Below are 12,960 nucleotides of genomic sequence, written 5' to 3' on the forward strand. Positions count from 1 at the left end.
ATCCCACCACTGGCTGGTCCCACCCCCATCCATTTTTTGGCCTGTTTTGGGGGGCATTTTTGGCCATTTTCAGGTCGTTTTTCAGGCCAGTTTTGAGCTATTTTCAGACCATTTTTCAGACAGTTTTCAGGCCATTTTTCAAGCCATTTTCAGGCCATTTTGGGGCTATTTTCAGACCATTTTTCAGACTTTTTTCAGGCCGTCTTTGGGCCATTTCCAGGCCATTTGGGGGATGTTTTCAGGCTGTTTTCTGGGCTGATTGGGGGATTTTTTCTGGGCCATTTTCAGGCCCAAAAATGACATGGGAAACAGCCAAAAATGGCCAAAAAATGGCCCAGAAAACAGGCTGAAAAACAAGCTGGGGCAGGGCCAGCCAGTGATAAGATTTGACGGTTCACCTAACTGCACAGCATCTTAACTACTGGTTTGCTCAAACTTGTGCGAACCACCTCTGACTTGGATACTAGAATGATGGCTAATGCAGTGGGGGCAGTGTATGTGTAAGGCTTCATTCCTTTCTGTACCCACTCACCAGCACTTTGTAGTAAAACTTTGCTTGTATGGGCAAGAATTGCAGATAGTCCTTGACTTATGACCACAACAGAGTCCAACATTTCTGTTGCTAAGCAAGATGGCTGTTAAGTGAGTTTTGTTCCATTTTGTGATATTTCTTGTCAGTTATTAAGCAAATCACTGCAGTTGTTCAGTTACTAACACAATTGTTAAGTGAATCTGGCTTCCCATTGACTTTGCTTATCAGAGATCGCAAAAAGTGTTCACATGACCCTGAAATGTTACAATTGTCATAAATATGAGTCAATTGACAAACATCTGAATTTTGATCATGTGACCTTGGGGATGCTGCAACAATTCTAAGTGTGAAAAAATGGTCATAGGTCACTGTTTTCAGTGCCATTGTATCAGTGTATCTAAATGAATGATTGTAAGCCGAGGTTACCTGTATAGAAGAATTAGAAATGCTCAGGGCATGTCCAATGGCATGTACACATTCTATACCAGTGCAAAAAATTACTAAATTTTATCTGTGTATGTAGACCATCCAGCTGACAGTTCACAAGCAGAAGAGAAATAGAAGAACTCCCAAATATGTCTGACAACTCCCGCATGGTCTTATATTCTGTCATTTAAGCATCTTCCAGCCCAGATCAGATCATCCACTATATTGCTTAAAAACAACACAAATCTTATCTGTAAGAAAAGAAAAAATAGCACAAAAACCAGGAAAACATTTTTTTTTTAAAGAAGACATTCACCACTCTAAATATTAGTGTTCATTGAATCACCCAAGTTGTGCTTCAAATAATCAATCCAAGCTGTTTATTCAATTTAGGGGGATAGAGAGAAAAAAACAGTTGTCCAATTGAATAAAAAAAAATGTCCACTCTGATTTGATACTTTAAATTGATTCGGCAGGAGTCAATGAAAGAAATGATTTGATCAAAATCACCTTTTAACTGAAAGTCCGAATTGGCTCTTCAAAGAACATGTTTGAATATACAGGGGAAGGATGGAAGAAAAAAATACCCATAGTAGTTCAGTGTTACATATTGTATCAATTGACCCAGTCCAGCAAGAGAGATCTCAGTAGGCAGAATCATATTTCTAAAGTTGCAAGTAGAAAGAAAAGACATGCATCAGGAGGTGCGTTCATATTGCATTTAGCACCTCTTAGGCTCATTAACTGCATAATATGATAAAGAAGGGAAGATCTATCTCCACTGAAGACCTCAGTAGTTTTATGGCAAGCATGCAACTAAAAGAAGTCTGAATTTTCTGGATTAAAATTAAGGAGTTGTTCTTTTTTTAAAATGGATTTAATTACACTCAAGATGTATACATATGACTAAATTTAACCCAAGTTAACATTTCCCCCCATAAAATACATTAATGGCTGCGTAATTTCCTCTTTCAGTTTCTCTCTCCCTCCCTCCCTCCCTCCCTTCCTCTCTCTCCCTGTCTCTCTCTCCCTCCCTCACCCTCTCTCCCTCTCTCTCCCTGTTTCTCCCCCTTTCTCTCTCTCTCCTTCCCTTTCTCTCCCCCCACATTTAATGTATCAACAGTTCTAAAGTTAAGCAATGAAAGTAATAAAAACCCAGCATCCTTTCTGAGGCTTCACAAACTGGGAGAGTGGACACACTCCATAATTCCAACAAATTGATGGGTTTTACACAGCCTAAGTGGGTGTATGATTGCAAGTAATGTATCTTGATCTTTAAGTGTCAGGTTCTCAAGCTCAGAGTGAAGATGAGCTGACAGAAATGATATGCCTGGTTATGTTTCTATGCTCTGTTAACGGTGTTTGGGAGCAGATGCCTGTAGCTTTTCATTAGCGTCTTCTCTGGCAAAATGTAGGAATTTTAACCTTTCTTTGCTGGTGTGATGATTGTGCTGTATTTCTGGGTCTTGCTTTAGTTTATGTAGACACCACAATATACAGTGTTAGGGCAACATCTTTTGGTCAAGCAAAGCACAGCAATGAAGCTTGTTGGAGAAAGATGATCACAATGTTATTTCTTCTTCTGCAGTCACAAGTGTTGAGAGAATCCAACAATGTCAGAATACATTTTGAAAAGAAACAGGCAATCATGAACAAATACCTAAAAAGACTGAAATAGGTAGATAGAAATTTTGGGGGGGAAAGTTGGGGGATTTTGTTTCAAAGTCAAATGCACACACATACACACACAAACACATGTGACAGTGATGGAGGGTATTAAATGAATTCTGCCAATGGCAGGATTATTCTGTCTCATATATGATGAGAGGAAAAGGGGACCAGAGTTTGCATTTAAAATATCTGGCACATTGTATGTCTTGTTGGGAAAGGACAGAACAACCTATGACTTCAATGTAGTTCCTAGACCAATTTTTATGTAACCTCGGAGTCTCATTTGTCTACTAGAAGTTGTGGCACAGTGGTTAGAATGCAGTATTGCAGGCTAACTCTGCCCACAGCCTAGAGTTCAATCCTGATCAGCTCAAGATTGACTCCACTTTCCATCTTTCCAAGATCAGTAAAATGAGGACCCAGATTGTTGGGAGCAATATGCTGACTCTATGTATCACTTTAGAGAAGGCACTAAAGCACTATGAAGCAGGATATATAAGTATAAATGCTATTACTACCATTGCTAAAAATCAATAGTATGATTACTTATAGTTTTGTGCCATAACTATTATAAAGTTAGGAAGACTATAGTGTAAGCCATTTGGAAAAGAAATTTATATAAACCCAGAAAAAATTGCCCTCCTCCATGTATGAAAAATTCTGACAACCTTATAATATGTTTCTTCCCACTGTGTACCTAAACATTTTTCTAAATTAACTTTAGCTCCAGGTTACCAAACAACTATCCATTCATTTTCACCTTCCTATTTTATGCACTAAATATGATAAATGTGTTTTGTTTCTCAGAAGTTTAGATGCACCTAACCATGCTAAATCTTAGAAAAGCCAAAGGATCTGGTTATGTTTGGGTATATTTAGATTAAAGAAGTGAACTTAAGAATAAGGGAGAATTTTCTGATTGTGACAGCTACTAAACAGCAGGACAGGTTCTTTCTGAAATTACAGGTGGTAATCTCCATCACTAGAGATTTTCAAAGTTTGGGAAGTTTTTTATCTGGAATTATTTTAGAATATCTGTCTAGAATTCCTGCCCTGGGCAGGGAGGTTATAACCTAAATCATTTTAACCATAATTATGATAGTTAAGGTCATAAGGTTTGATATCCTTTCTGTGTCACAGCTCTTAACTTGTGACCACAGTTGGAACCAGGATTTCCATTGCTAAGCAAGGGGATTGTTAAGTAAGTTATACACAGCTTTATCTTCTTCTTTTTTTGCCATAGTTGTTAAGTGACTCATATGATCTTGAAGCAAATCTGGCTTCCTCCATTGACTCTTTATTGGAAGCTGGATAAGAAGGTCAAAAATACCCCCAGGATGCTACAATTGTTGTAAATACACGCTGGTTGCTAATTCCCTGAATTTTGATCAGATGACTATGTGGATGCTGCAGTAGTCATAAGTGGGAGAACCAGTCATAAGTCACTTCTTTTCAGTGCCATTGTAATTTTGAACAGTTGCAAAATGAATGGTTGTGAGGACTACTGTCATTAACATGATGTTGTATCACAAACTAGCAAATATTTAAAAGCTCTTCTCTGTATTCTGAATAGATATTGAACCATTCATACAATCTGAAGTCTTCTCAATGCATAATGTTAACATGCAGCTTAAAAAGAAGTGTTGCTGGAGCCAAATAGAGTAACAGTATTATCTACAGAATCCTGGGCATTATTGCTCTTCTTGAATAGCCCAGAAATGTCACATGTGTAATCTTTCTAACAATATGGGAAAGGCCATTGTATTTCTAACGTTCTAAGATACATATTTAAGCATTTGAACACGAATTAAACATAGAGACACAAGAATTATCTTTAGATAGTTTAGAGGAGACAAAACCAGACTTTAATAGACAGGGAGACAACTGATTCCAGTTCCTAAAAATAAGCAACCAGTTTTAAAAGTGGAAAAGTGCTACAGTCAGTGTTGAAACAAGAAAAATAAAACCTTAAACTACATTATTCAAGGAATCACCAAAATGAACTAAATAACTTTGAACAACTTATAGCAAAGGACAAATCAACAGCAGAGATTAACTATATATAAAGCCCATATTGAAAGAAAGTTTCTTTGTTTCAGATGTGATTATGAAACATTGCAAATTACAAATGATAATTTTCAAGCCAGTCTCCTCTTCTCCTGAAAATTAAGAAATAATCTAGCAGCTATGATCCAGTCTTTCCTCCTTTCATCTGCTTCATTATTGTTGTCCAGTTCAGTTGCAAGTCCATTTCAATACATACACACACAACTTGTTAAAGTCCTTGGCTCCATTTTATCAATGTTCTGACCGATAGGTGGGAAAGGTTTCTGTTCTGTGGATCTTCAGTGGGCTATCTTCTCCAAATCAAACAAAAAGGAGAAAGAAAAAAATGTGTCATCAAATTATCACACGTTCAGGATCTAATCAGTTGGACTGATTGAGCAGCTGCGCACTTTCACTGTTAAAACTAAGATTTGAGATGCCAACAGCATCCTGACAAAGAAAAGTATTTGTTCCCTTCATTCTAATGTTCAGATTTTTATAGAGTTTTGCATAATGCTATCCATTCCATTTGCTTGAAATGTTAAAATGCCAATACAAACCTACTTAACTTTGTCCTCACCCAGAGGTTTCTGCCGAGAGGACAGGAATCCAGATTATGGCCATAACTATGAACTAAAGCCACATCTTTTTCATGTTTTCATATAGACAGGTGACAGGTTCCAAAACCCAAAAGACAGAGATTCTTCAAAACAATTTCCTTTATAGCAATAGCATATAGACTTATATACCGCTTCAGAGTGCTTTACAGCCATCTTGAAGCAGTTTACAGAGTCAGCCTATTTCCCCCAACAATCTGGGTCCTCATTTTACCCACCTCAGAAGGATGGAAGGCTGAATCAACTTTGAGCTAGAGAGATTTGAATTGCTGAACTGCTGGCAGTCAGCAGAAGTAGCTTGCTGTACTGCATTCTAACCAGTGCGCCACCACAGCTCATAGTTTATAGTTCCTCACCTATAGATAAAAAGTCTTGGCAAACTCAAGCAGATTACTTGCAGCATGAAACAAATATTCTGGGAACTATTAGGGACTAGCCATGTTTACCCTCTTTCTCTCACCAAAATGTTCTAAACTAGAGCCGTGGTGGCACAGTGGTTACAATGCAAGATTGCAGGCTGATTCTGCCCACTGCCAGGAGTTCGATCCTTGCTGGTTCAAGACTGAATCAGCCTTCCATCCTTCTGAGGTCAGTAAAATGAGGACCCAGGTTGTTGGGGACAATATGCTGACTCTGTAGACTGCTTAGAGAATGCTGCAAAGCACTCAGAAGTGGTATATAAGTCTAAGTATTATTGCTATTGCCACATTGTCTCTTGCTCCTCTGGAATGCATCCCCTCCCTCCTGGGAATCTGGACAACATTCCATCATATAGGGTAGGGTAGAGTTTTGATGATGCAAGTATGGCCACCATCTTGTCTTTCTTGATCCGCTGTGGACCACCCTTCCTGAATAAAAAGAGAATTAAAACATTTCCTTTCTTTCAACCAAAGCTGTTGTTGTTATTATTAATAGTAGAGAAATACTCTAATGTATTTCATATTTGTGTTTCTTCCTGTGCTGGGCCTAAAATGTAAGACTAGGTTCTAGGAGGAGGAAAGCCATAACAAGCCTATACAAATGTGGGGCTTGGGAGAAACACAAATTGAAGCAAGCACTGAAGTGTTAAGGGTGGGGGGAGACAAAAAGATGGATTTTAAAGGAATACTGAAAAGTAGCTTTACAGCATTCCATTAATAGTTACTAGCTATTATCTTGGGTAGAAGAATTTTCAGGCAGTCTTCTATTTACTGTCTGGTTATCAAATATATATATAGCCACCTGACTGCATAATGTCTCTGGGGATTTTACAATGTTAAAGACAGCTTAGAACAATTAAGCAGTAACATTGGGGAGAGGAGGGAGGGAGAACCCAGGAAGAGCAAAACAATACACACTTTATGCAAAGCATTCCCTCATCACCCACCCTTGTTTGAGACTTTGTAACATCTTGACCCTCCATTGGGAGCAACACAATGTTGGCTTCTTTCCACATCTGGGCTATATTTCCACTCTGTAGTATATATTTCATTGTGCCCTTTAATGGTTGAAGACGTTCATCCTTGAAGTGCTTATTATATTGGCTTGTGAGACCATCTGGGCCTGGGGTGAGGCCATTTTAAAGAACTCATTCAAATGTGGTCATAGAATGAAGACTCCCATCTCTGCGAGAATACTATTCCAGAGAGCAGCTTTCTGTATCCCATCAGAGGGCACTACTTAACTGACAACAGTTAACAGATAATCAGAGTTGGAAGGGACCTTATAGGTCATCTAGTCCAACCCCCTACCCAAGCAGGAGACCCTACACCATTTCTGACAGATGGCAGTCCAATCTCTTCTTGAAGGTCTCAAGTGATGGTGCTCCCACAACTGCTGGCTCATATTTAGCTGGTTGTCCACTAACACTCCAAGATCCCTCTCACAGTTACTGCTATTGAGCCTGGTTTCACCCAGTCTATATGTGTACTGATGGGACCCAAAGCATCCAGCTCTGTCCAATCAAATAGAACAGACAGAAAATACAGGAGGCAAGTGGTCCATCTGATAATCAAGTCTCATATCATTATGGCTCTATAGATCATAACTAGCATCTTGAATTGCTCCCAGAAACCAACTGGTTATAGTACAAGTAAACTTATTTTAGAATATCTGTCTAGGATTCCTGTCCTTAACAACCATTCAAAGTTACTATGGACCTCCCCAGATCTACTCACAACCCATTTTTGAATAGAGTAGAGTAGAGTAGAGTAGAGTAGAGTAGAGTAGAGTAGAGAATGGGAGTAGAATAGAATAGAATAGAATAGAATAGAATAGAATAGAATAGAATAGAATAGAATGGAATGGAATGGAATGGAATGGAATGGAATAAATAAGAATAGAATAGAATAGAATAGAATAGAATAGAATAGAATAGAATAGAATAGAATAGAATAGAATAGAATAGAATAGAATAGAATAGAATAATATAACACAGTTGGAAAAGACCTTGGAGGTCTTCTAGTCCAACCCTCTGCTCAGGCAGGAAACCCTATACCATGATGCTCCCCACCACACACACACACACACACATATATGCACACACTGTATTCATATGATTTTGTTTTGAGCACTTGACAACCAGATCCCCCTTACAGTTTTTTGCAGCTCTCCTGGTCATCTTACTGTAATTTGTGACACTTTTGCCAATTTCTGGTGCTTAATTCTGGTTACTGGGGAAAAAAACACTGGAGAAAATGGATTTGCTTAACAACCAGTGGGGATCATTTAACAACTGTCATATTCACTTAACAACTGCTGCAAAAAAAAAAAGTGTTGAAAATTTGAATCTGGTCTTGTTATGTCTTAACTTACAACCACAACATATGACTGGTACAGTCAATTACAGTTGTAAATCAAGGACTACAAATACAAATATTTTTAATCTTTCATAGCACTTCTTTTTCATTGCTTTTCTTTCCAGTCCCTCACAAATAAATTATAGTGGACGTTAGATAGATACTTTCCCTGGCCACTAGATGTCCTCAGAGATTATAAAACAAATCAACAAGGTTTGAACTAAGGCTACAAAAATATTAGCAACATTTTAGCTTTACTAGAAAAAAGTTTATTTAGAAGAGAGAGAGATAAAATGTGCCTTTCATCATGCACGAGATAATCTAAGTTTCTACAATTAGAGATGCATTTAGAATAATTACCTAACTGGAAACAATTTTTTGAGAATAAGAAAAAGAATACTTATAGATTGTATAATAGACTGGAGTAGGTTTGGAATTTGATGTCTATTATTTCCTAATTTTTAAGAATCATATATACCTGTGATGGCAAACCTATGGCACGCATGCCACAGGTGGCATGTAGAACCATTTGTGCAGGCACACGTTGGGCAGGTAAATTGGGCCAGCCCAACTTACCTGCACTGAGCATGCGCACACTTCCCAGCTGATTTCAGCCCACTTAAACACCTTTTTCGGCCTCCCAGAGGCTCGAGGGAAGCCCCTGCAGCCTTGGGAGGCCCAAAAATGGGTCTTCTGGAAATACTAGAAGTGTCAAAACGGGTCCATTTTCAGACTCCTGAGGCTGCAGAGGCTTCCCTAAAGCCCCTGGAAGGGCGAAAACAGCCTCAAACGGCCCGAAAATCAGCTGGAAGGCATGCACATGCACAGTGCAGGTAAGGGGGCGGTGTGTGGGGGAATCGCGCAGGGGCATTGGGGCGCGCATTGCCTTCTGGGTGCTGACACGTGAGCAAATGAGCATGCACAAGCATGCCTGCAATTTTTGGCACAGGAGCCCAAAAAGTTTAGCCACGACTGATATATATAGCCCACCATCCATTTCTTAACATTTTAGACCACAGATGTGTTACATATAACATGCCCTCACTTACAGGGTTTCATATGACAGCTGCTCTGTCCCCCATTTTTTTTTCAACACAGTGTGTATCATAATTAATATTTTTATTTATGTTGACTACTAGAAGGTCATCAGGTGTGCATAAGAATTGATTTAGAATGTAAAGAATTAAAACATGGATGGTTTTGGAACAGTCAAGATTTAGAATCTGATAGATACAACCAGTTTCCTCCACCTTTGCTTTCAGCTTTCACAATCCACATTTCAGCAAGATAAGGAAAAAATAATGTGCAATGACTTTGCATAAAGACCCATTCAATCAGGCATTATTTTTGAGATGGAATGAAGACTGAACAATTAAGCCTGTGGACTTAATTGTTATAGGCTTTCCAAAATGGGCAACTTGATCAACCCTTTGAAGTCAGCCCACTTAGTCAATTCCATCTGCAATCTAGTCAAGATTATTTGGACACTAAGATATAATTAGTAGGTTTTATGCACAAAAAGCAAGTGTTTCTTAGATGAAAATAGTGATGTGAAGTCTAGAAAGCACATTGTAAAATGTCACCTGAGATCTAATCGTGTCATCCACATTTTCAACAAAGAAAAGGTCTTCCACTTTGCTCTTTACAGGTGGCCACAATCTCTCCTTTGCGAACATGAAGGTTATGCAGTCTCTCTTCATTCTCACTTCTTCTTTTACATTCTCCAATTCACCTGCAACCTCCTCATTCATTCATCCAAACCATACTTTTTCACCACATCCAAATCAGCAAACTCTTCTTTGCCTTCCAAACCAAATCTGGGAACTATGGTCTGAATCTGATTTCCAATTTTATTTGGGAAGGCAAGCCTCAAGATTTGTAATACAAGCATAATAAAAAAAATTAGGGCTTCGTTAAAATGGGAAGGCAGAGAAGGTCATTGCCCAGGAGACGAAAGAAGATCAAGGGGAAAAAAAAAGCACCGAAGACTTGATTGATACAACACCAAACCATGGTGTGGCAATACCTATGAATCTGTGTAATGCTATATAAATGATCCTGAGGTTCAATGTGCAGATAAGAGACACTATAATCCACATAGTGGTTAGGAAAAGAAGTTCAGAAGGGGCCCTCTGTCAGAATTCCAGTTAACACACCCAACTCAGTGGTGGTATGCTACCGGTTCAGCCCAGTTCAGAGCCAATAGCGGCAGTACCGGTTCAGAGCCAGTAGCGGCGATGAGCAGCGTAGACCAAACCGGTTCTCTCTGCCACTCTGCTGTTAGGATCACCCACCTGCCTGGGCTTCCATACTCACCTTTATCTTCTGAATTTGAAGTGCAGCTGCTTTGCGTAACTGGGAGAGTGCAGGCTTGCAGGAGGTGAGTTGGAACGCCTCTACGCCTGTGCAAACGCCTCTGCACTTGCGCAAAGTGCATGTTTGGTGTGTGCGTATGCAAGCAAAGCACACCCACCAAGCCGCACCCACCGAACGGTGGTAAAAGTTTTTGAATCCCACCACTGACCCAACAGAATCAATACTCCTCAAAGTATAGATTTATTAGGCATGTCATATTGACACATCTGGAGAAAACCCAACTCTGGAGGACCTGAGGTTTTCCCCACCCAAATCAAACCCCAAAGTTCTTCCCCTCAAGTCATACATCCGTCACATGGTCCAACCAGGTTACAGCCACCATCCAGGCTGGCTTTAGTTCACATCTCTCCAACACCTGGTAGAACATCCTTGGCTCCCACGGGAGAGAATGTTGTTTTGGCTACACATCCCCAGCTATCTCTAATCCTCCCCTCATGTTCCCACAGCTCCAACCATCCTTGCTGTGGCATCCCTGAAGGTGCTCCCAAAATGGCTCCAGCTTAAAAAAAATGGCTGCAGGGAAGACACCCTCCCTATTTTCTCAGGGTATAAATTAGATGGGAGTGAGTTGGTTGAGATGAATTTTCAGACTTACAAATTTGGTGCCAACTTCACAATGTAAATCAGATCCCAACCAGATGAGCTAATTCTATTTTATTGTAAAGTGACATTGAATCTTGCAAGTCTGAAAGTACATCTCTTCCCCATCTCTTTTGCAGCCCAAGCAATTAGGGAGGGTCCTTTCTGAGCTTCTTGTCCCACCCATTATGCAGTTGCAGGAAATGTTGTCTCTTATTGACTGTTCCCTTGGCTACATCTCTTGGCTCAGGCTCCCAAGATCTTTCACGCATACCCATCAACCAATGGGATTATTTTTGGAAATATTATATCAGCACCTTACCTTGTAAGCCAAAGAGCTGTCCAGTGCTGTGCTGCCGTGTGATGTGCTGCCAATAGGCACTCCTGGGCAAAGGGACCATGGTGCCAAGAGAAACAGCCCGGTCAGTCATTTTCATTTGAAGCTGAAAGAAAATCCAAGACATAATGGGATGAATCTCTGAGGACCATATGAAATGCATCTTCAACATGTTGCATCAAAACCTAGGTTGGTTTAAATGCTTTTCATCTTTTCAATGTGTAAAAAGGAAGCTCATATCCAAAATTAATGATAGTTTATGTAACCGAAGAAAGCAGAAGAATGTTAGAATAATCTGGCTTTATCAAATAAGATCATTATCTTTAATATCTTCAGTCTGGAGTTTGATTCTGATGGCTTCAGGTTAACTCAGCCTTCCATCATTCTAAGGTTGGTAAAAATGAGGACCCAGATTGTTGGGGGCAATATGCTGACTCTATAAACCACTCAGAGAGAGCTGTATGTTCAATCTAAAGATACCAAGAGTCACACTGATAACTCCTTTGAGGAAATGGATCCCATTAACCAAGATTTTACCATATTTCCTTGGCTGAGAAATAACACTGTTGCAATTTTATTCATTTATACCCCTTTGTTGGGTTTAAGATGAATAATTTAGGAAATAAAGAATTAATGGCACATCACGTATTTAACAGCATTGCATTCAAATTTCTCAAATATCAGCAAGGTGGGAGATATGCCATTCTAACAATTTGTCTCTCCCAATGTGTACACACACACACACACACACACACACACACACACATACATTTAGGATCTCTGGGAGAGAGGAATCACTAAAATAAAGACTGGATGACATTAGATTTTTTTTAATGGGAATACCAGAATCTCCTTCCTGACAGCCAAACATATAAGAGATTTGTTAAGATATATTGATAATAATGGGAGACAAACTATGATTGGTATACACCAACTCCCTCCAAGACCATCTTTATCCTGCCATGGCTTGTTCCACATGGGTTAATTTACTTCTATCGCTTCTGCCCTCTTCTATCTGTACATTGGTCCATGAAAGCAATTTATTCTACATTTCCAACACAGTATCAAAACTTTCACCAGTTCTTGGGGGAAAAGTTCAAGTAAGAATGACATCTTTTGCAACTGTTTATAGTTCAGTTTGACTTTGTTTTGGGATTACAACTTTGGCCGTAAACTGATTACAATCGTTTCCTGATATATTTTTCAACGAATAAAAATGTGTGATTAGACTTTCACAGTATAAAATGAAAAAAGAAAAACATGCCATTTGCTGGAAAGTTGATTTCATAACAATTCTACTTTAGGGAGTTAGGAGGGAGTTAGAATAAGCTACAGATTATCACACTTGTTCAGAACAAATATGCTATTCTAAGAGTAAAGAAAATAACACATGGCATGGCCATTCGAAGACAAAAACACTAGGGAAAATATATAATTATTTTCCCACAATTTCTTCTGGAAGAAAATTTGCAGACTGTATTTTCCTTAGAGGAAACCATGGCAGGATGAATATGAGATACAAATGATATTTTATCTAATTTTTTTTTTTACTTTCTGTCCTTCTCTTTCTCCACATACACAGAGAAAGAGCAGAACTGA

At 39.1% G+C, this 12,960-nt stretch overlaps 1 protein-coding gene across 2 annotated transcripts in view; it reads right to left on the reverse strand.

Moving 5' to 3' along the window:
* Positions 1-4,476: 4,476 nt before the first annotated feature.
* Positions 4,477-12,960, reverse strand: part of DOK5 (docking protein 5) — a 62,138-nt gene continuing 53,654 nt past the window's right edge. For both annotated transcript variants that reach the window (XM_087928980.1, XM_026697296.2), the window contains 2 exons: positions 11,347-11,467; positions 4,477-4,986 (listed from right to left, as the gene is read on the reverse strand). In XM_087928980.1, coding sequence (XP_087785106.1) covers positions 4,928-4,986; positions 11,347-11,467 — 180 coding nt within the window. In that variant the 3' untranslated portion in view covers positions 4,477-4,927. The remainder of the gene's footprint in view (positions 4,987-11,346; positions 11,468-12,960) is intronic.

This window comes from Pseudonaja textilis, chromosome 3 (assembly GCF_049901715.1).
Source record: "Pseudonaja textilis isolate UNSWEBS1 chromosome 3, rPseTex1.2, whole genome shotgun sequence".
In the NCBI taxonomy this organism is placed as follows: domain Eukaryota; kingdom Metazoa; phylum Chordata; class Lepidosauria; order Squamata; family Elapidae; genus Pseudonaja; species Pseudonaja textilis.